At 39.4% G+C, this 24,826-nt stretch overlaps 3 protein-coding genes across 3 annotated transcripts; all 3 read left to right on the top strand.

Moving 5' to 3' along the window:
• The first annotated feature begins 3,805 nt into the window (after nt 1-3,805).
• On the top strand, nt 3,806-4,826 carry LOC122442671 (olfactory receptor 1L8-like). The gene has a single exon (XM_043470510.1). It carries the CDS (start codon nt 3,882-3,884, stop codon nt 4,824-4,826), a length of 945 nt encoding a protein of 314 aa, XP_043326445.1. The 5' UTR covers nt 3,806-3,881.
• A 7,904-nt stretch (nt 4,827-12,730) lies between these two features.
• Nucleotides 12,731-13,687, top strand: LOC122442669 (olfactory receptor 1L8-like). Its single transcript, XM_043470509.1, has one exon. The coding sequence runs from the start codon at nt 12,743-12,745 to the stop codon at nt 13,685-13,687; it is 945 nt and encodes a 314-aa protein (XP_043326444.1). The 5' UTR covers nt 12,731-12,742.
• Nucleotides 13,688-16,442: 2,755 nt separating this feature from the next.
• LOC122442668 (ubiquitin-like protein 5) lies at nt 16,443-16,842 on the top strand. The gene has a single exon (XM_043470508.1). The coding sequence runs from the start codon at nt 16,515-16,517 to the stop codon at nt 16,734-16,736; it is 222 nt and encodes a 73-aa protein (XP_043326443.1). The 5' UTR covers nt 16,443-16,514; the 3' UTR covers nt 16,737-16,842.
• Nucleotides 16,843-24,826: the final 7,984 nt, after the last annotated feature.

Genomic DNA, 24,826 nt, shown 5'->3' with positions numbered 1-24,826 from the left:
ACAAATGGTTACAGACTCACAACTATACAGAAAGAACTAGTAGTTACCAGTGGGGAGGAGAAGGGGAGGGAAAATATAGGGGTAGGGAACTTATTAAAAAGGGTTACTGTGGGATTATATGAAACTGTGTAAGTGAAACTTTTAAAAGTTGTAAAGCACTATAGAATTTAAAGAATCTTTCATTGAATAAAAACAAAACACTAAATGAAACAATTTCCCTAAAAAAACCAACAGAGACAAATACTATATGATATCACTTGTATATAGACTATTAAAAGACAAATTACTGAAAATTTTAAAAAGACAGACTCATAGATACATACACCAAACTACAGATTAGCAGTAGACAAAGAGAGAGGAAAGAGACAAGAAAGGGGTAGAGAATTAAGAAGTACAAACCACTATGTAGAAAATAAATAACCAACAAGGACATATTGTTCAGCACAGAAAATATACCCAATATTTCATAATAGCTGTAAATGCAGTATGACCTTTAAAAATTGTGACTCACTATGTTGGATACCCGAATTTACATAATATTGTTTATCAGCCATACCTCAATTTAAAAAAATTAAATAAAGAACTTAACCTCAAAACACTGCTCTAGGTCTATCCATGTTGTTGCCAGGGGCAAGATTTCATTTTTCTTGGCTGAGTAATATTCTATTTTGTATGCGTACCACATGAACTGTGAAATACATATATTTTTTCTGAAGCTCCTTTGTTAAATATGATGATAAATTTTGCCCGACCCTATGCATTAAAGATACATTAATATTAACCTAATCCCACACAGAAAAAATCTAATCCACATGCCTCCCCAGACTCTGGCAAGCACATACACACCATTGATCTCCCTCAACTGAATCCCCTGAAAAGTACAGTATTCCCATACTTACTTATGTTCTGCCAGATCTAGACTACACCTTGGTCCATACCTGAATCCCCTGAAATAAAAGTACTCACCCACATAAATATTTATCCACTCATGAAAGCCCATAGTTGGGGAAACTGAAGCATAGTCTTGAGATGATGTACTGAGGTTCAGAAACTCTGAGATTAGTGCCAACATCTTAACAGGAAGCCTCAAGTGTCTTCTGTCCCCTTGGAGTCGGCAGTGCTGGCTGTGATTCCCATTTGCTTTCTCTGTCTACAGAGATTCAAGGACAAACTCCTCTGAGAGGTCCTCACATCACAACTCCCTCAGCCTAATAAATGCCACAGAGACCAGCAGAGCAGATCTCAGACTCATGAGAAGCTGGCTGGGCTTCCACAATTAGGACAGTCCTCCAATTTGAGTCAGAGCATCTCTGCCTTCTGAGATCTGGAGCTGGGAGGAGCAGCATCATGCTAGGAACCAGGCATTAGGGAAGAAATGGAGGTTGAGTCAAGAAAGGGAAATGTGTTATCCCTTTGGAGTAGTATGTCAGCTCCCCCTCCATCCCTGCTTCTGTCCTTGTCAATCAGCCCAGAAGTATGTGGAAGACACATGCAGAAGCTAAACTTTGGCTGAGAAGCAGATTTGACCTGATGAGCAGATGTGGTGCACATCATCTTCTGGAGTGGCTGGGAAGGAAAGAAAAGCATCTGGACAAGGAGGTGAGCTTCAGAAGCTGGCCACCCACTTGGCTACTCCAACCCAGCTTGGCACCTTACTCTTTTATCCCTGATACTTTCAAATATTTCATGGATTGAGAAGTCATAAGATCCAAGTAACATTTCCATATGTCACTTGGTTTTAAATCCATCCAGTAGGACTTCTGGGCACCTATACCATATGATTTGGTGGAAGCAAAATCTTTCAATAGAAATAAGAGGAAAGAAAGAGTTGTATTCCCAGCATCATTCATACACCCTGTCCTTTTAGAGCTAATCTTCCTGATTCTCAGATCCAAAACCTTCCTCTTTTTCTAGTCATCAGCCTGGGTGTTCCTCACATGTACAACCTGGAGGCTCCAATCTCATTAATTCAGCAGATCACCACTGATTTTTAATATTCCACATTCCCCAGGCAGACCTTTCACAAGTGACTCATTTTTGAATACTGATCTGTGTGTGATAAACTTCTTTATGCACATGATATTCCCTGACTATTCATAAAACATCAGGAATCAGCTTGTGAGCAGTGATGCAAGATAAATCAAATCCATACTTTTTGTCTTCAAGGTACTGTCCATGGCACAGTCACAGCTCCACACACCAGGCACACCCCAGTCAAGCATGGCTAATTATTTCTGCCTCGTTTGGGCCCTTTAATCAAGGATATTCCAATTTTCAAATTTCACCATCTCTTCAACATAGAAAGGTAGGTCAACTCTCTTGCGACTATAAGAACATGGAGGAAGAAAGACTTGTCAGTTTAAAAGGGTAGAAGGATAATTCATGTAGGAAATTCTCAAAATGAGGAAAACAGTGCCTGTGCCAAATTGTGACAGATAATAAGTATACCAAAACTAGAGGAGGGTAGCATAACATTTGGGAGCATGAGCTTAGAGTGTGTCTGAAATCAGAGTAGGATTCAAATCCTGATCCCTACTCACTTCCTTCATGACCTTGAGCAAACCACTTCACCTCCATAAGCCTCAGTCTCCTGATAAAAACACACGCCTCTCAATTCCTCTTTTTGAGGAATGTAGTGAGATGCTTAGCATAAATGTGGCATGTAATAACTTTTCAATAAATAATTGGATATAATTATTAATTCTACTAATTCACTCAAAGCTCAAGGCATAAGGAAGGTGATCTTCCATAAAATCTTGAAAAATCTTGAAATTAGCCTGACAATTCAGCAATGAAGAATGTGGTATTTTATACATGTGAATTAACTGATTATGAGAACATCTGGAAATAGCACATAAGGAACGATGACACAGGGATGGATGAGTATCAACATCTTCTTATGGATGTTTATAATATGCTTGTCTTTCTTCCAAGTGTTTTAACTGCCTTCTCTCACTAAACCTTCATGAGAATGTGGATATTTGTGTCCAATATTACATATGAAGTAACTGAGGTTTAAAAACTGTTTAGTAGCTTACAACTAAAGTGTAAGTATCTATTTGTTCAATGAAGTAGTATATTAATGCATCAACGTACTATATCAACAGAGAAGGAAATGGCAACCCACTCCAATATTCTTGCCTGGAGAACCCTACAGATGGAGGAGCCTGGCAGGCTATAGTCTATAGTGTCTCAAAGAGTCAGACACTACTGAAGTGACTGAGCATGCACACACAGTATACTGATGTATGTTCAAAATGTGTGAAAGAGTGTGTGCCTCTAAAAAAATGATTTTAAACATTTTATTGATACAGTATGTTCACTGTAGAGATTTTTATGGTAACCAAGCATCTATAAATAATCAATATCTAAAAATGATTGAAATTCTTATGGAATTTGTCTATAGAAAAAGCAGGGGTGAATATGCTGACTCTAAGAAGTTGACATAAAACACTTTTTTAAAACACTCTGCAGATGTAGAGTTTTTCATAACATTATATTACATATTCTGTTTGTTGATGATCTGTCACCCAAACTACAATATGAATGGCACAAAAGGCAAAGATTTCTCAATTGAATTGCTATGTTCCCAGTAGGGAAACAGTGCTTTCCCCAGATTGGGATCTAAGGAACTTGAATTAGATAGAGCCACCTCTGATGACTTCCAAGGGAAAACTCTTATTCTGTCCCTCCAACTTTCAACATAAAGCACTTATGATGCCCATGGGTTTGGGAAGGGAGGTCCACATCAAGAACCATGAGAGTGGCAAGCTGCGCCTAATTAGCTGGTAACAAAGACTTGCTGGGTTATCATGATTTGGGCTGTGGAATGATAGCATGTGAAATAACAGACTGTCTTGTATTTATCCAGACCCAAGCCAATGGAAAGACTCAACCAAACCAGCAGTGTCTCTGAATTCATCCTCCTGGGACTCTCCTCCCAGCCTGAGGACCAGAAGCCACTCTTCATCCTCTTCCTCATCATGTACCTGGTCACCATAACAGGGAACCTGCTCATCATCCTGGCCGTCCGCTCTGACCCCCAACTGCACACCCCCATGTATTTCTTCTTGAGTGTCTTGTCTTTCACTGACATTTGCTTCACAACAACCATTGTCCCCAGGATGCTGGTGAACTTCCTGTCACATAAGACCATCTCCTATGCTGGGTGTCTGACCCAGATGTATTTTCTATATGCCTTGGGAAACACTGACAGCTGCCTTCTGGCAGCCATGGCCTATGACCGCTATGTGGCCATCTGTGACCCCTTCCACTATGTCACCACCATGAGCCACCGCCGCTGTGTCCTGCTGGTGACCTTCTCCTGCTCACTGCCTCACTTCCACTCCCTCCTACACATACTTCTGCTGAATCAGCTCACCTTCTGTGACTCTAATGTTATCCATCATTTTCTCTGTGACATCAGCCCTCTGATGAAATTGTCCTGCTCCCCCACATTGATCAATGAAATTGTGATAATGACAGAAGGACCTGTTCTTTTGGTGACCCCCTTTCTATTCATTACTTTCTCTTATATACGAATCCTCATTGCAGTTCTCAAAATTTCCTCAACTTCTGGGAAACGCAAAGCCTTCTCCACATGTGGTTCGCACCTCACTGTGGTAACACTCTTTTATGGAAGCATCTTCTATGTCTATCTACAGCCTGTGTCCACCTACACCGTCAGGGACCACGTGGCTACAATTGTCTACACAGTTCTGTCCTCCATGCTCAATCCTTTTATCTACAGCCTAAGAAACAAAGACCTGAATCAGGGTCTGAGGAAGCTGCTGGGCAGGAGGAAACCCCAGGCAGCACCCCCTTGATGAACACACAAGGAAATCTTTCCCATTTGAATCTGGTTTCTCCTGATTTTTGGTGAACAAGCAAGCTCTTGGAGGTTAGCATTTTTAACCCACGTGAGAAAAGGAATTGTGGTCAGTTACATTCATTGATGAAGACCCATCAATTGGCTCTGCCTCAGTTTAAATCATGATACACCCCCTCACCATTTCTCCTCTTTTCTATGAAGATTCATCACACTGCATCTTAGAAATACTGCTTTGAGAAAAGCCTTTTCTCACAGATATTTCCTGGACTAATTTCTGTCTTTTATCATTCCTACTGTATGTAAAAATTATATAATAAATGAAAATTTATCTGCTTTTATCAGCTATTAAAAAAAAGAATTATCCTCCAAAATTCTTCAAATTTCAGTAAATTGCTAAAACTAACTACTTAATTTATAGCTGCTGACTGTCTTTGAAAATGTCTGAAAGAGGAGATAATGAATGGAGAAAAGGAAAAGGAGAAGGTGGAGTATATTTTATTTAATTATCTCAATATCAGGATTTTTTATAACACCTTAATTTTCTCTTCCAAAACTTTTTCTTGGCTTACACATTAAGTTTTCACTTTTACTATTCTCTTATCTTTCTCCTGATTTACTATATTTCTATGGCTTTGTGTCTTTCCAGTTTCTTATCTTTTCAGCACACAACTGCCAAATGCTAATGGCCAGAAAGAATGAGAATCATGAATGATAACATAAAATTATCCATTGCGTAGTATGGATATTGAAACATTTCTTACTTCAGTCTATCCTTAAACCTACATGTTTAAAATACATGATTTAAACTGTATTCTAGAAACTCCAACTCGAGTCTGACTTGAAGGTATATTATTAATATCATAAGTGTATATTGATTCCAGACAATTTTAGTCAATCAATTTTATAAAAGATAAAAATTTGGGAAAAATGTAAAATGCTATCAATAAGGACCAGAGAAACTAATTGTGATTAATTATCAAATATAACAGTATGCAGCAGGCAGAAAATATCAAGCAGATCTCTGTTATTTTCTTGAAATGTCATTAAATAGAAATATTAAGTAGACCTGAGTATGAAAGTATTAATTATTTTAGTTTTCAAAATAATATGTTATATATCTATATAGTCACTGGAATAAGAATGGAAGTGTAAGGGTAGGGAAGGACACAGAGGGAGAGAAATTGTACTTCTTTATACACATTCATCTGAATTTGTATAAATAAATATTTATAGCTCATGGAATTGAAATCTATTAATAAATGAAATGACCAACACAATGATGAAAGACTGTAAAACACCAGCTGAAGAGAAACTTTTTAGGTGCTTGCAAATATGAAAAACGTCATTCTTTGGCTCTTTCACTTCAATCATAATTTGATAGGATACAGCATTCTAGGTATCAAAACTTCTGGAACATTAAGGACATATCTGATTGTTCTACTCCATCAAGTGTTTTCAGTGAGAATCAAGAGATCATTCAAATGTGATCACCTCCCTTTTGTTGTTGTTCAGTCACTGAGTCATCTCTAACTCTTTGTGACCCCATGGACTGCAGCATGCCAGGCTCCTCTGGCCTCCACTATTTCCTGGAGTTTGTTCAAATTCATGTCTCTTGAGTCAGCGAGGCTATCTAACCATCTCATCCTCTGTCACTCCCTTCTCCTTTTGCCTTCAATCTTTCCCAGCATCAGGGTCATTTCCAGTGAGTCAGCTCTTTGCATCAGGTGGCCAAAGTTTTGGAGCTTCAGCTTCAGCAGTCCTTTCAATGAATATTCAGTGTTGATTTCCTTTAGGATTGACTGCTTTGATCTCCTTGCTATCCAAGGGACTCTCAAGAGTCTTTTCCAGCACTACAACTTGAAAGCATCAATTCTTTGGCACTCAGCCTTCTTTATGGTCCAGTTCTCACATTCATACCTGACTACTGGAAAAACCATAGCTTTGACTATATAGATCTTTGTCAACAAAGTTACATCTCTGTTTTTTAATAGGCTGTCTAGGTTTGTTGTAATTATCTATCCAAAGAGCAAGCATCTTTTAATTTCATGGCTGCAGTCATCATCCTCAATGATTTTGGAGCCCAAGAAAATAAAGTCCATCACTGCTTCCACTTTTTCCCACTCCTATTTTCCATGAGGTGATGGGACCAAATGCCAAGATCTTAGCTTTTTGAATGTTGAGTTTCAAGCCAGCTTTTTCACTCTCCTCTTTCACCTTCATCAAGAGGCTCTTTAGTTCCTCTTCACTTTCTGCCTTTAGAGTGGTATCATCTGCATAGCTGAGGTTGTTGACATTTCTCCCACCAATCTTGATTCCAGCTTGTGATTTATTCAGCCTGGCATTTCGTATGATGGGCTCTGCATATAAGTTAAATAAGCAGGGTGACAGTGAACAGTTTTGATGTCCTCTTTTCCCAGTTTGGAACCAGTCTGCTCTTCAATGTCTGGTTCTAACTGTTGCTTCTTGACCCACTTTCAGATTTCTCAGGAGACAAGTAAGTGGCCTGGTATTCCCATCTCTTTAATAATTTTTTGAGTCACACAAAACCCTTTGTGATGACAAGGCTGTGATCCATGAAGGGGAATATAGGAGCAGAGAATTTTTAAAAGGGCAGTTGTGGGGTTATATGGAATCATGTATGTGAAACTTTTGAAAATTGTAAAGCACTATAGAATTGAAAGACTCTTTCATTGAATGAACAAAGAAAAACTAAGTAAAACAACTTCCCCCTAAGAAAAAGAAAACAGAGAAAGACAAATACTGTATAATATCACTTATATGTAGAATGTAGAAATGAAAGAAACTACTGAAAATAGCAAAAAAAAAAAAAAAAAAGCAGATATAGAGAACAAACTCTAGGTTAACAGTGAGGCAGAGCAGAAAAGGGGCAAAATAGGGATAGAGGTTTAAGAGGTACAAACCACCATGTATAAAACAAATGACCTATTTATACAAGCATGTATTGTTCAGCACAGATAATATACCCAACAGTTTATATTATAATAACTATAAATGGAGAACAAACTTTAAAAATGAGAATCACTACATTGTACACTTGAAATTTAACATATTGCACATCAAGTATACCTCAGTTTTTAAATTTCTTTTAAAGAAAGACAGCTGCTGAGAGGGCAAATTCAAAAGTTCCTACCAATAGCACATAGAACTCTACTCAGCACACTGTAATGGCCTATATGGAAAAAGAACCTAGAACAGAGTGGATATATGTATATGCATAACTGATTCATTCTGTTTACATCTGACTAATGCAATATTGTAAATCAAATATACTCTAATAAAAAAAAATTTTTTTAAAGGAAAATAAGAAAATTTACCAGGCTGTGCAAGAGAAAATGTTCTCACCAAAACAAGTAAGTTGTAGCTATGGGAAAATGGATGTGTTAACTAACATTATTGTGGTAATTACTGTGCTTAATAAATACGTCTCAAATAACTGTGTTGTATACCTTTAACTTACATAATGCTATATGTAAATCATCTCAATAAAGCTGGAAAATAATACTTAAATATTTGTTGGGTGAATGAACGGAAACAAGAGAAAGATGAAGGCCACATGAAGAGTAGGTGCAGGAGGCAGGACGCAAACCCAGGGGTTTCTGCCTCAGTAGTATTTACTCTTGGTAAGTAGATTAAACTTTCTACACTCAACTCAAAGGTAAGGATGAAGACACAGATGTTTTGTATGAGACAGTGGTTTACCCTGAGAGCAGTATCAGAATGTGTTGTATTTCCTATATTTGTGGATGATGTTTAACAAAATACACAATATTATCTAAATAAAGCTCAAAAGAAAACTTTAGTTTTAGTGCCAGAAAGAACTGCTATCCTGCTTTTTCAGATGAAGAAACTGAGGCTCAAAGAGGCTAAGTCTCTTGTTAAAAGCAACCCAGCTTTCTAATAAGTATCTCATTTCCCTCAATACAACTTCAAATCACTGATTTGAGCCTAAACTCTTAAATACATACATGTTTTTCAAAGCCCCTTTGCTAAATATGACAACATTTGCCTGACCCTGTGATTTTAAACATATGTAAATTCACATTAGCCTAATTCCACACTTAAAAAAAAATCTAATCCACATGCCTCCCCAGATATAGGAAAGCACATACACACCATTGATCTCCACCAATTGACCCTATTAAAACTGAAAAACTCTGCATATTCATTTATGTATGATCTGTCTGGTTCTAGAATATACCTTGGTCCACACCTATTTTCAATAAAATGAAAGTATTCACCCACAAGAATATTTTTCTACCCTTGATAAAATACAGTTGAAGCCTGACCTTGAGACAGTGCATTGAGGTTCATTAGCTCTGAGATTAGTCCCAACAACTAAACAGGAAGCCTCAGGGGTCCCCTCTCCCCTTGAAGTCAGCTGGGCTAGCTCTGATTCTCTTTGTGCTTTCTCTGCCTACAGAGATTCCAGGATGAAATCCCCTGAGAAGTCATCACACCACAACTTCCTCAACCTAACAAGCACCCCAGAGGCTAGCAGAGCAGACTCCAGACTCATGAGAAGCTGGCTAGGCTTCCACAATCAGGAGAGTCCTCCTACTTGAGTCAGAGCATCTCCCATTTCATGGGAGACACACAAGGAAGTGTGGCTTTGGCTGAGAAGCAAACTATGACCTGATGAACAGACATGGTCAGATCAGCTTCTGGAGAGGTTCGGAATGAAAGATAAGCATCCGGACATGCAGGTGAGCTTCAGGAAACTGGCCACCAACTGGGCTACTCTAACCCAGCTTATTACCTTACTGTATTCTCTTTGGATACTTTCAAATATTTTATGGATTGAGAAGTCATAAAGTCCAAGTAGAACTTCCATGTGGCATTTGGTTGTAAGTCCATCCAGTTGGACTTCTAGGCTACCTATAACCTAAGTTTTGGTGAAAACAAAGTGCTTCAGCAGAAAACAAGAGAAAAAAAAAAAAAAAACTATTGTATTCCTATTCTTATCCACTCACGCTGTGCTTTTAGAACTATTCTCCCAGGTTCTCAGATCCAAAACCTTCCCCCTTTTTTCTAGCCTGAGTGTTCTTCACATCTATGACCTGGAGCATCCAATTTAAATAATTGCCACTAATTTTTGTATTCCACATCCCCCCAGGCAGCCCTTTCACAAATGACTCATCTTTGAATATTGATTTGTGTGTGACAAACCGCTTTGCAGACATGGTGTCTCCCTTGTTATTCTTAAAATGTCAAGAACCAGCTTGTGAGCAGGTAACACAGGGCAAATCAAACCCCACTTTTTGTCTTCAGGGTACTGTGACTGCATGGCCACAGCTCCACACTCCAGACACACCCCAGTCACAAAAGCCCATGATTTTGGTCAGTTAATCGTGAATATTCAAATACTCAAATTCTACCATCTCAGCAACAAAGAAAGCTAGGTCACCTCTCTTGCAACTACAAGGATAGATTCAGAACATCGGAGAAGAAAGCTTGTCAATTAAGGACAATAAGGAGGTATTTCATGTTAGGAAATTGTCAAAATGGGGAAAATAGTGCATGATTGATTGTGATTGATTGTGACAGACGATCAGAGAAGGCAATGGCAACCCACTCCAGTACTCTTGCCTGGAAAATCCCATGGGCAAAGGAGCCTGGTAGGCTGCAGTCCATGGGGTCACAAAGAGTTGAACACGACTGAGCGACTTCACTTTCACCTTTCACTTTCATGCATTGGAGAAGGAAATGGCAACCCACTCCAGTATTCTTGCCTGCAGAATCCCAGTGATGATGGAGCCTGGTGGGCTGCTGTCTATGGGGTCGCATAGAGTCAGACACAACTGAAGCGACTTAGCAGCAGTAGCAGTGGCAGACAATAAATATACCAAACCCAGGGGAGGGGTAGCGTAACGCTTGAAAGCATGAGCTTAGAGTGAGTCAGAAATCTGAATGTGTCCAAATCCTGATTGCAATTCAATTCCTTAGTGACGTTGAGCAAATTGCTTCATCTCTATAAGCCTCATTCTCCCATTTAATAACACGTGCTTCCCAATTTCTTATCATGGAATTTAGTGAGATGAATGTCATAAGCTTGACATGTAATAAATTTTCAACAAATATTGGTTTATTATAATTAACTTTAATTACTGATTCACTCAAAGCTCAATGCATTGAAACAAAACAAATGTTTCTTCCATTGCTGTTGTTCAGTCACTAAGTCATGTCTGACTCTTTGCAATCCCATGGGCTTTACCTGTCCATCACTGTCTCCCTGAGTTTGCTCAAATTCATGTCCATTGAGTCAGTGATGCTATCCAATCCTCTCATCACCTGTCACCCCCTTCTCATCCTGCCCTCAACAACAAGCATCAGGGTCTTTTCCTTTCTTCCATAAAATCTTACAAAATCAAAAAATTAGCCTGAAAATTTGGCAGTGCAGAATGTGATATTTTACACATGTGAATGAGTTGATTTTGAGACCTTCTAGAAATAGAAGATGAGGGAGGGTGACACAGGGATTAATGAGTGTCAGCAGCTTCTCCTGAGTGTTCATAATATGCTTGTCTTGAGGTATTTGAAATGTGCTACCTCACTAACCCTTCATGAGAATGTGGATGTTTTTATCCAGTATCACACATGAAGTAACTGAGGTTTAAAAATGTTTGGGGCAACTTAAAACTAAAATGTAAGCACTTATTTTTTCAATTAGTTAATATGATAATATATCAATGTACTTTTACACCAATGTGCATTCAAAATGTCTGAAAGGATATGCTGCCTCTAAAGCAATTATTTTAAACACTTTGATGATATGTGTTTCATGTCATATATGATATGAAAGTATGTATGTTGAGATTTTTACTGTAGCCAAGAATGTAAAAATGTCTCAAAACATATCAAAATCCCTAAGGGATATGTCTATTCACAAGGTATAAGGGGATACGCTGACTCTGAAATCTTGATTTAAAGCGCTTTGTTAGAGCACTTTGTAGATGCACGATCTCTCATTATAGAACTTTTGCAGTAGTAAGAAACAGAGGCTCTGATGTCCATTGCTGGGTGACTAGATATGACCAAAAAAACCACGTATGTAGACATGTTTCTCACAGATATTTTTGGATAAACATATGAAAGAGGAATTTTAAGGAAATACATTGAAGAGCCAAAAATGGATGTCCATAGTATACAAATGTGATTTACAACAGGAGTTTAAAAAAAGGAAAATGGATTTACAAAAGAGGGAAGACCTGCATAGACGATGATCATATCCCATGAGCTAAGGAGGGAGAACCTCTCATTCTGTGTGCAGACAAGAGGAAAGAACACTACTGCACTGGATTCAACATTCCTTTGAGATTAGCCCTGTTGGTTATTTTGAAAAATGGTTATTTCCACCCAAGACCTAGTATACCAACTGAATTTGCTTTGATAAGGAATGAGGGTCCTGTGACTTCAATATCTAAAATACCCTCTACTCCCCAGTCACCTCCATCTTCTTGTATTTTGTTAAAAAATGTATCCCTACATGATATAATGTTACCTACTCTGCTGATGATCTGTCTCCCAAACTACAAAATGAACAAACTCAAGAGAAACATCTATTTTATCACTATATTCCCAAGAAGGAAATAGGAATTTTCCAGAATAGGAATTAAGAAACTAGAATCAAAGAAGTTCATCTCAATATTTGTTAAAGTAAAACTCTTCTTCTGTCCCTCCAGCTTGCAATATAAGGTTCTTGGATGCCCATGGATTTGGGAAGGAAGGATCACATCAAGAACGATAATGGTAACATGCTTTCCCTACAGAGTGGCTAATGGTGACCAAATAGAGGGAACAAAGACTTGCTGGGCTATCATGATTTGGGATACGGAATTGGAGCATGTGAAATAATAAACCTTCTCGTATATAACTATTAATAGACCCGAGTCAATGGAAAGACTCAACCAAACCAGCAGTGTCTCTGAATTCATCCTCCTGGGACTCTCCTCCCGGCCTGAGGACCAGAAGCCACTCTTCATCCTCTTCCTCATCATGTACCTGGTCACCATAACAGGGAACCTGCTCATCATCCTGGCCATCTGCTCTGACCCCCAACTGCACACCCCCATGTATTTCTTCTTGAGTGTCCTGTCTTTCACTGACATTTGCTTCACAACAACCATTGTCCCCAGGATGCTGGTGAACTTCCTGTCACATAAGACCATCTCTTATGCTGGGTGTCTGACCCAGATGTATTTTATATATGCCTTGGGCAACACTGACAGCTGCCTTCTGGCAGTCATGGCCTATGACCGCTATGTGGCCATCTGTGACCCCTTCCACTATGTCACCACCATGAGCCACTGCCGCTGTGTCCTGCTGGTGGCCTTCTCCTGCTCACTGCCTCACTTCCACTCGCTCCTACACACACTTCTGCTGAATCAGCTCACCTTCTGTGACTCCAATATTATCCATAACTTTCTCTGTGACCTCAGCCCTCTAATAAAATTGTCCTGCTCCCCCACATTTGTCAATGAAGTTGTGATATTGATAGAAGGATCTTTTATTTTAGTGACCCCTTTCCTATGCATTACTTACTCTTATATACAAATCCTCCTTGCGGTTCTTAAAATTCCCTCAACTTCTGGGAAACGCAAAGCCTTCTCCACATGTGGTTCGCACCTCACTGTGGTAACACTCTTTTATGGAAGCATCTTCTATGTCTATCTACAGCCTGTGTCCACCTACACCGTCAGGGACCACGTGGCTACAATTGTCTACACAGTTCTGTCCTCCATGCTCAATCCTTTTATCTACAGCCTAAGAAACAAAGACCTGAATCAGGGTCTGAGGAAGCTGCTGGGCAGGAGGAAACCCCAGACAACACCCTCTTGATGTACACACAAAGGAATCTTCCCCATTTGAATCTGGCTTCTGCTGGCTCTTGGTGAACAAGCAAGCTCTTGGAGATTAGCATTTTTAACCCAGGTGGGGCAAGGTATTGTGGGTATTTACATACTTTGCTGATGGCCTATTAATTGGCTCTGCCTGTGATTAAATCATGATACTCTCCCCCACTATTTCTCCCCTTTTCTACAAAGAGTCATCACATCGCATCCTTCAAATGCTGCTTTAACCTAATCCTTTTCCCACAGTGGGCTTCCCTGGTGGCTCAAACGATAGAGAATCTGCCTGCAGTGCAGGAGACTCAGGTTCAGTCCATAAGTCGAGAAGATCCCCTGGAGAAGGAAATGAGAACCCACTCCAGCATTCTTGCCTGGAGAATTCCAACAGAGGAGCCTGGCGGGCTACTGTCCATGGGGTCACAAAGAGTCGGACACAGCAATTAACTTCCATTTTTCCCACATACATTTCCTGAGCTAGTTTATCTCTTTTATTAAGAATTATCTCCAAAATCCTTCAAATTCAGTATACTGCTAAAAAAATAATTTCTTAATTTATAGCTGTTGACTGTCTTTGAAAATGTTTAAAAGAAGGAGAATGAAAGGAGAGGAGGGGAAGGAGAAGAGGATGGAGGGATGCATTTCAGCTAATTTTCTCATTTGAGGACTTTTATAATCCCTTATTTTTCTCCTCCAAAACTTCTTTTTTAAATACTAAGTTTTCAAGTTTAGTATTCTCTTATCTTTCTATCTTTCCTTCATTACATTGCTTAGTTTCATTTTTTTTAACAGACAATTAAAAATGTTAATGGCCTGAAAGAACAGGAATCAAGAGTGGTGACTTTAAAATATCCATTCCATAGTGGGGTGTTGAAATCTTTCTTGTCTCCATCTATCCCTAAAGCTGTATATTTAAAATATGATTGAAGACTGTATTCTAGAGACTTCAGCACTCAAATGTTTAACTGAAGGCATATTATTATAAGTGTATATTGAGTACTGAGATTTTATTTAGTCTCAGTTTATAACAGATAAAAAATGGAAAAAACCTAAAACTTTATTAATAGGAAATAAGGAAATTGTGCTTTTTTTATGTAAAATGTAACAATATTCAAAAGGCTGAAAAAATGAAACAGATCTCTATTACTTTCTTGAAATGTCATTAAGTAGAAAAAAATTAAGTATAACAAAGTATAAAAGGATGAATCCACTATAGTTTTTAAAATTATATGATATATATTTATATAGTCACTGAAATAAAAATGGAAGTGTGAGGGGAGGAGAGGACTGGGAGGTGTTCTGCCCGTAGTCCAAGTCCCCAGTCGGGAAAGAAGACTCCTCGAAACAATGCAACTTGCAATAGGGGAATTTATTACTGACTCGAGCCAGGGCCTCCTGCCCTCACCAAGGGTGTGAGGACGGAAAGGCCCCGAGCCCCAGTTCTCTCGGGTATTTATTAGGTCAAAAAAAGCAGCAGGTAGTTGGCGCAAGTGGATTGGTTACACAGCGGGTAGTTGGCACAAGCGGATTGGTTACACAGTTGCAAGGCAATTTTTGTTGGCCCAACGTGGGGCTTTCAGCTTTCCCCTGATAGGTTCCCTTTTTCTTGCTAGACACATGTTGATTGGCTGGCTCCAGGTGGCTTAATAATTATGTTACCCCGGGAAACCAGGCCTACTCCTAATCTAGGCTGCTTGTCATGGCATTAGCTGTGACAGCCTCACAGGAGGGAGAGAAATTCCACTTCTTGGTACATATTTGTAATGTCTGAACTTCTTCAAATAAATATTTATATCACATGGAATTTAGAAATATTAATAAATTACATGACCAGGGCAATGATGAAAGACTTTCTTTCTAAAATACCAGCTGAAAAAAAAAAAACTTTCTTGCAAATCTGAAAAACATCATTGCATGTCTCCTTCATTTAAATCACAATTTCATAGAATATACTATTCTTGGTACCAAAACTTCTGATACTTTAAAGACATATTTCACTGTTCTACTGCATCAAGTGTTTTTGGTGAAAAACAAAAGATTGTTCTAAGGTGTTCTTTGTGATCACCTCCCCTAACCACAGTTTATAGATACCCTATACCAAATATAGCCATGGTGTCACTGACTTGGCTTTAGGGGAGCAGATTCTGAGTCCATACAGCATACACTAAGTATGGGTAAAGGTCATTGTCTTTGGAAATAAGTCAATTCTAAAACTGAATGGAAATGAGAATGGCCTGGATCAGCCACGAAGTGTTAGTCACTCAGTTGTGTCCAACTCTTTGCAACCCCATGGACTGTAACCCACCAGTCTCCTCCATCCTTGGGATTTTCCAGGCAAGAATACTGGAGTGGGGCTTTCTTCTCCAGGGGACCTTGCTGACCCAGGTCTCAAACTTGGGTCTCCTACATTGCAGGCAGTCTCCTTACCATCTGAGCCACCAAGGAAGCCCATACAATCCTGAAGAAAAATCACAAAGTTGGAGGAGCACACACATTAAAAAATTTCAAGATGTACTACAAAGGTGAAGTAATTAGTATGTGTAACATTTATATAGGAAAAAATATATACAGCAATGTAAAGAATAGAAAACCTAGAAATAAATCTTTATTAATATAATCATTTCATTTTTGGCAAAAAGTGCTAACATAATTTAAAGAGGAGAGTAGGCTCCATTGAATACGTTAAGTTGGAGCAACTGGTTATACACATATACTGCGTCTCATGTTAAAAATAAAGCATAAGCGGCGACTCTGGCCTGGGCTCAGCAGTCGTGTGAGGAGGTTGTGGCGTCTGCTTCTTCCAGGCTGTTTGAGCCAGGATGATCGAGGTTGTTTGCAACGACTGTCTGGGGAAGAAGGTGCGCGTTAAGTGCAATACGGATGACACCATCGGGGACCTTAAGAAGCTGATCGCAGCCCAAACTGGCACCCGTTGGAACAAGATCGTACTGAAGAAGTGGTACACGATTTTTAACGACCACGTGTCTCTGGGGGACTATGAAATCCACGATGGGATGAACCTGGAGCTTTATTACCAATAGAGCAGAATTCCTTCTTCCTGCCCTTCCCCCTTCTCCCACCCTCACTCCCCACACTAATATGGATGCTTGTTTTTGGAAACTCATGTTAATAAAAACTTAGAGGCTGGAAAAAAAAAAGTAAATAAAGCATAAGAACCATATGAACATCTCAATATATCCAGAAAAAGCTTCTGACAAAAGTCCTCATTCATTTATGATTAAAAAACTATAAACAAGATGGGTATAAAGGGAACATACCTCAACATAATAAAGGCCATATATGGGGAAACATTGAGGCCAGGAGGAGACGGGGGTGACAGAGGATGAGATGGTTGGATGGCATCATCTACACAATGGATATGAGTTTGAGCAAACTCTGAGAGGTGGTGAAGAACAGGGAAGCCTGGCACACTGCAGTCTATGGAATTGCAAAGAGTCAGACACAACTTAGCAACTGAACATCAACAACAATGGCAAACTGACAGACAATCACACACTCAGTGATGAAAAGCAGAAAACATTTCCTTGAAGATTACAAACAAGATATAATGGATCTTGATGTAAGGATGCCCAGTCTTTCCACGTTTATTCAACATAGTATTGAAAGGTCCTTCCCACAGCAGTCAGAAAAGAAAAAGAAATAAAAGGAATTCAAACTGCAAAAGAAGTAAAACTGTCACTGTTTGCAGATGACAAGACACAATAGATAGAAAATCCTAATGAAACTACCAAAAAACTGTTAGAACTAATAAATGAATTCAGTAAATTTATAATACTGTATGATATCACCCATTTATGAAATCTAAAGAATCAACAAACTAGTGAATGAAGCAAAAAAGAAGCACACTTACAGATATAGCAAAAGAACTAGTAGCTACCAGTAGAGAGAGAGAACTGGGGAGGAGAAATATAGAGATAAAGATTTTAAAGGGTTATTATGGAATTATATGAAATCATGTTCATGAAACTTTTGAAATTTGTAAAGCATGATAGACTCAAAAGAATCTTTCATTGAATAAAAAAGGAAAACTAAATAAAACAATTTCCCCTAAGGAAAAGAAAACACTCAGAGAAAGACAAATACTGTATGATATCACTTATATGTGATTATAAAAAATAAAACAAATTATTGAAAGTAACAAAAAAGAAACAGACCCACAGTTACAAAGAAGAAGCTATAGGTTAGCAGTGAGGAGAGAGGGGGTGAGGACCAAGATAGGTGTAGAAAATTAAGAGTAACAAAACCACTATGTAGAAAACAAATAACCTACAAGATATATTGTTCAGACAGGTAGTATACCCAATATTTTATAACTATAAATGGAGGATAATGCTTAAAAATTGTGAATCACTATGTTTACAAAGCAAGATGGCTGCTGAATGACATATGGGGAAAATGCTGGACTCAGGAAGATTCCTGCCCAGGCAGGACAGTGTAAAACTTGGTCCCACTACCTCAGAAAGGAAATCCTATTCAAAAGGCATGGCTGGGCAAAACTTTTGCATACTGAAGTGCTAAGGGGAAAAGGGCAGAAATGAAGACACGTTTGCTGGAAAATGAGCAAGGTTGTTTCATGTCATCTTAATTTTTTCAACAACACTCTGAGGTGAGTTTTCTTCAATCAAATTGTCTTCTTTCAGACACATGTACCCCCAGTGTTCATTGCAGCATTGTTTACAGTAGCTAGGACATGGAAGCAACCTAGATGTTCATCAGCAGATGAATGGATAAGGAAGTTGTGGAACATATACACCATGGAATATTATTCAGCTAAAAAAAAGAATAACATTTGAGTCAGTTCTAATGAGGTGGAATGGTATGGACCAGAAATGGTATGGACCTAACAGAAGTAGGAGATATTAAGGAGAGGTGGCAAGAATACACAAAAGAACTGTATAAAAAAAGATCTTCATGACCCAGATAATTACAATGGTGTGATCACTCACCTAGAGCCAGACATCCTGGAATGTGAAGTCAAGTGGGCCTTAGGAAGCATCACTACGAACAAAGGTAGTGGAGGTGATGGAATTCCAGTTGAGCTATTTCAAATCCTGAAAGATGATGCTGTGAAAGTGCTGCCAGCAAATTTGGAAAACTCAGCAGTGGCCACAGGACTGGAAAAGGTCAGTTTTCATTCCAATCCCAAAGAAAGGCAATGCCAAAGAATGCTCAAACTACTGTGTAACTGCACTCACCTTCCACACTAATAAAGTAATGCTCAAAATTCTCCAAGCCAAGCTTCAGCAATAGATGAATCATGAACTTCCAGATGTTTAAGCTGGTTTTAAAAAAGACAGAGGAATCAGAGATCAAATTGCCAACATCCACTGGATCATCGAAAAAGCAAGAGAGTTCCAGAAAAACATATATTTCTGCTTTATTGACTATGCCAAAGCCTTCGACTGTGTGGATCACAATAAATTGTGGAAAATTCTGAAAGAGATGGGAATACCAGACCACCTGACCTGCCTCTTAAGAAACCTATAGGCAGGTCAGAAAGCAACAGTTAGAACTGGACATGGAACAACAGACTGGTTCCAAGTAGGAAAAGGAGTATGTCAAGGCTGTATATTGTCACCCTGCTTATTTAACTTATATGCAGAGTATATCATGAGAAACGCTGGGCTGGATGAAGCACAATCTGGAATCAAGATTGCTGGGAGAAATATCAATAACCTCAGATATGCAGATGATACCACCCTTATGGCAGAAAGTGAAGAAGAACTAAAGAGCCTCTTGATGAAAGTGAAAGAGGAGTGTGAAAAATTTGGCTTAAAGCTCAACATTCAGAAAACTAAGATCATGGCATCTGGTCCCATCACTTCATGGCAAATAGATGGGGAAACAGTAGAAACAGTGGCTGACTTTATTTTTCTGGGTTCCAAAATCACTGAAGATGGTGACTGCAGCCATGAAATTAAAAGACACTTAGTCTTTTGAAGGAAAGTTATGACCAACTTAGACAGCATATTAAAAAGCAGAGACATTACTTTGCCAACAAAGGTCCATCTAGTCAAGGCTATGGTTTTCCCAGTAGTCATATATGGGTGTGAAAGTTGGACCATAAGAAAGCTGAGCGCTGAAGAATTGATGCTTTTGAACTGTGGTGTTAGAGAATACTCTTGAGCTTCCCTGGGACTGCAAGGAGATCAAGCCAGTCTATCCTAAAGGAAATCAGTCCTGAATGATCATTGGAAGGACTGATGCTGAAGCTGAAACTCTAAAGTTTTGGCTACCTGATGCGAAGAGCTGATTCATTTGAAAAGACCCTGATGCTGGGAAAGATAGAAGGCAGAAGAAGAATGGGACGACAGAGGATGAGATGGTTGGATGGAATCACCAACTCAATGGACATGAGTTTGGGTAAACTCTGGGAGTTGGTGATGGCTAGGGAGCCCTGGCATGCTGCGGTTCATGAGGTCACAAAGAGTCAGACACGACTGAGACACTGAATTGAACTGAAATGAATGAGGTGGATGAACCTGGATCATATTATACAGAGTGAAGTAAGTCAGAAAGAGAAACATCAGTACGCTGTATTAATGCATATATATGGAATTTAGAAAGATGGTAATGACAACCCTATATGCAAGGCAGCAAGAAAGACACAGATGTAAAGAACAGACTTTTGGGACTCTGTGGGAGAAGACAAGAATGGGATGATTTGAGACGATAGCATTGAAACATGGATATTACCATATGTAAAATAGATAACAAGTGCAAGTCCGATGCATGAAGCAGGGCACTCAAAGCCGGTGCTCTGAGACAACCCAGAGGAATGGGGTAGGGAGGGAGGTGGGAGGGGGCATTCAGGATGGGGGGACACATGTGCACCTGTGGCTGGTTCATGTCAGTGTATGGCAAAAACCACAATATTGTAACATAATTATCCTCCAATTAAAATTAATCAATTTAATTATTTTTAAGAAGGAAAAAAATTGTCTTCTTTCACAAAATGAAAAGGCAGAAATATCGTGCAGATGAAGGAACAAGGTAAAAACCCACAAGACTAAATAAGCAAAGAGGGAAAAGGCAACTACTGGTAAAAGAATACAGAGTAATGATAGTAAAGATGATCCAAAATCTCGAAAATAGATTGGAGAAAATGCAAGAATCATTTATCAATTTAACTAGGGCCTAGAAGAAATGAAGCATAAACAGTGATGAACAACACAATTACTGAAATTGAAAATACTCTAGAAAGAATCAATAGCAGAATAATTGAGGCACTATGTTGTACACCTGAAACATGCTACTGTACTTCAACTATACCTCAGTTTAAAAAAATTTTTTTTTAAAAAGACAGTTACTGAGAGAGAAGATTTAAAGGTTCTCACTAAAACAAATGAATACGTTTTAACTATGTGGGTTTATGGATGTGTTGTTAACTAACATTACTGTCAAAATCACTGTAAATATGTGTAAATAAATAAGTCTATAAAATCACTGTCTTGTACACCTTAAACTTACACAATGTTATGTCAATCATCTCAATAAAGCTGGAAATTGATTAAGAGCTACTTGTTAGATGAATGAATAGAAACAATAGAAACACGAAAACCACATGAAGAGTAAGTGCAAGAGGCAGGACTGAAACCCAGGGCTTTCTATCTCTGCAGTACTTATTCTTAATATGTAGATTAAAATTCTTTAAATTCAAATCTAAAGAAGAAGACACAGATGTTTTGTGTGAGACAGTGCTTTATTCTGACCAGCAGCAAAATGTTTTGCATTTCCTATAACATTGCTGTGGATGATGTCTACAATAATACACAATATTTTCAGTATAAAACTCAAAATCACTTCATGGATCACAGCCTTGTCATGGTGAAGGGGCTTGAGTGAAGCTATGAGCCAAGCAGTTAGGTCCACCCAAGACAGACGGGTCACAGGGGAGAGTTCTGACAAAACATGGTCCACTACGAAGGGAATGGCAAACCACTCTAGTATGCTTGCTGCGAGAAACCCATAAACAGTATGAAAAGGCAAAAAGATATGGTACCAAAAGATAAGCCCACCAGGTTGGAAGCTGTCCAATATGCTACTGGGGAAGAGCAGAGGGCAGCTACTAATAGCTCCAGAAAGAATGACGTGGCTGGGCCAAAGTGGAAACAACGCTCAGTTGTTTCTGGTGCTCAGATGTGTCTGGTGGTAAAAGTAAAGTCCAGTGCTATAAAGAGCAAAATTGCATAAGAACCTGGAATGTTAGGTCCGCTAATCAAGGTAAATTGGACGTGGTCAAAGAGGAGTTGGCAGCAATGAACATTGATATCTTACAAACCAGTGAACTAAAATGGAAGGGGAATTGATGAATTTTGGAAGCAGTAACAGATTTTACTTTCCTGGAATCCAGAATCACTGCAGACAGTAGATGCAGCCATAAAATTAAAGGACACTTGCTCCTTGGAAGGAAAGATATGACAAACCTAGACAGCATATTAAAAAGCAAAGACATCATTTTGCCAACAAAAGGCCATATAGTTAAAGCTATGGTTTTTCCAGTAATGACTGAGAGACTTCACTTTCACTTTTCACTTTCACGAATTGGAGAAGGAAATGGCAACCCACTCCAGTGTTCTTGCCTGGAGAATCCCAGGGATGGCGGAACCTGGTGGGCTACCGTCTATGGGGTCGCACAGAGTCGGACATGACTGAAGTGACTTAGCAGTAGCAGCAGCAGCAGCAGCAGCGTGTACAAATGTGAGAGTTGTACCATAAAGAAAGTTGAATGCTGAAGAATTAATGCTTTCAACTTGGGGTGCTAGAGAAGACTCTTGGGAGTCCCTTAGACTTAGCAAGGAGTCCCTTAGTCCCTTAGCAAGGAGATCAAACCAGTCAATCCCAAAGGAAACCACCTGAATATTCACTGAAAGGACTGATACTGAAGCTCCAGTACTTTGGCCACCTGATGTGAAGAGCTGATTTATTGGGAAAGACCCTGATTCTGGGAAAGACCGAAGGCAGGAGGAGAAGAGGGTGGCAGAGGATGAGATGGTGGGGGTGGCATCACCAATTCAACGGACATGAATTTGAGTAAACACCGAGAGATAGTGAAGGACAAAGAAGTCTGGTGTGCTGCTGTCCATGGGGTCGCAGAGTCGGACATGACTTAGTAACTAAACAACAACAACAAAATACTCAAAAAGAAATTTTATCTCATGTTTTGGTGTCAGAAAGAGCTGTTATGCTCATTTTCAGATGATGACACTGAGACTCATAGAGGCTAAGTAACTTCTAAAAAGCAACTAACTACAAAGTGGCCAGGCCCACATGCTAATAAATGGTATCTGTTTCCTCAACACTTAACCTCAAAATACTGCTCTGAGACTGAACTCTGAAATATATTTTTTCTGAAATGTCTTTGCTAGTTACAACAATAAATTTTGCCTGACCCTATGCTTTAAATATACACTGTGCATGCTATGTCCAACTCTTTGCAACCCTTTGGACCACAGCCCTCCAAGTTCCTCTATCCATGGGATTCTCCAGGCAAGAATACTGGCGTGGATAGCTGTGCCATCCTCCAGGGAATCTTCCCGACTCAGGGATCAAACTCACATCTCTTACAACTCCTGCATTGGCAGGTGAGTTCTTTACCACTAGTGCCATCTGGGAAGCCCTAAATAAACACTAATATTAACCTAATCCCACACATAAAGAATCTACTCCATGTGCCTCCACAGACACTGGGAAAATACACACCATTGATCTCCCATTGAATCCTTTGAAAACTGCAACCTCCCCCTATTGATCTATAAACTGAATGGATCTAGATTACACTTGGATCCACACCTGAATCCCCCAAAATTAAAATACTCACCCAGATAAATGTGTCTCTACCCTTGATAACCCATAGTTGGGGAAACTGAAGCATGACCCTAAGATGTCATAGTGAGGTTCAGAAGCTCTGAGGTTAGTCCCAACATCTAAACAGGAAGCCTCAGGGGTCCCCTGTCCCCTTGGATTCAGCAGTACTGGCTGTGATTTCCATTCTGCTTTCTCTACCTGCTTTCTACTCCCTCTCCAAGGACAAATTCCCCTGAGAGGTCATCACACCTTAGCTCCCTCAGCCTAACAAGTGCCCCAGAGGCCAGTAGAGCAGACCTCAGACTCATAAGAAGCTGGCTGGGCTTCCTCAATCAGGAGAGTCCTCCCACTTGAGTCAGAGCATCTTTGCCTTCTGTAATCTGGAGCTGGGAGAGCAGCAGTGAGCCCAAGTGTTGAGGTCAGGGAAGGGAAACGTGTTATCCCTTTGTAGTAGATCAACTCCTCCTCCATCCTGCTTCTCTCCTTGTCAGTCAGCCCAGAAGCTCATGGGAGACACATGAGGAAGCTGAGCTTTGTGTGAGAAGCAGATTTGACCTGATGAACAGATGTGGTGCAGGTCAGCTTCTGGAGGGGCTGGGAAAGAAAGGCAACAATTGTCCACACGATTTTATCCTCCACACTCAATCCTTTTATCTACAGCCTAAGAAACAAAGACCTGAATCAGGGTCTGAGGAAGCTGGTGGGCAGAAGGCGTCTCCAGGCAGCAACCTCTTGATGAACACACGTGTGAAATCTGCTCCACTGGAATCTAGTTTCTGTGATTCTTGGGAAACAACCAAGCTGCTGGGGGTTAGTATTGTCAACCCTTGGGAGACAAGGTTATTGTGGACATTTAACATCCATTGATGATGGTTCATTAATTGGCTCTGCCTCTGTCTACAATCATGATGCTCTTCACCACTATTTCTCCTCTCTCATATGAAGATTCATCTCTTCCAAATGTTGCTTTAAATTAAGCCTTTTCCCACAGCTATTTCCTGAACAGATTTCTTTCTTTTGTTGAGAATTATCCTCAAAAACTTTTCACATTTCTGCATATTGCTAAAAATAATTACTTAATTTATAGCTGTTGAATGTCCTTGAAAATGTTTGAAAGAGGAAAGAATGGAGAGAAGGAAGAAGAGGAGGTGTACCTTTTAGCTAATTTCCACAATCTGAGAAGTTCTATAGTTCCTTATTTTTCTTTTTAAAAAATCTTTTCTTGCTTAAAAATTGTTTTCAAAGGAGGAGCCAAAATGGTGGAGGAATAGGACGGGGAGACCACTTTCTCCCCTATAAATTC

This window comes from Cervus canadensis, chromosome 5 (genome assembly GCF_019320065.1).
Source record: "Cervus canadensis isolate Bull #8, Minnesota chromosome 5, ASM1932006v1, whole genome shotgun sequence".
NCBI classification, from domain to species: domain Eukaryota; kingdom Metazoa; phylum Chordata; class Mammalia; order Artiodactyla; family Cervidae; genus Cervus; species Cervus canadensis.
Note: the sequence above shows the minus strand (reverse complement) of the source record. Positions and strands in the feature narration are given on the sequence as shown.

What these genes read in the sequence shown, in the direction of transcription:
- LOC122442671 (XM_043470510.1), top strand. Translation starts at nt 3,882, where the DNA reads ATGGAAAGACTCAACCAAACCAGCAGTGTCTCTGAATTCATCCTCCTG.
- LOC122442668 (XM_043470508.1), top strand. Translation starts at nt 16,515, where the DNA reads ATGATCGAGGTTGTTTGCAACGACTGTCTGGGGAAGAAGGTGCGCGTT.
- LOC122442669 (XM_043470509.1), top strand. Translation starts at nt 12,743, where the DNA reads ATGGAAAGACTCAACCAAACCAGCAGTGTCTCTGAATTCATCCTCCTG.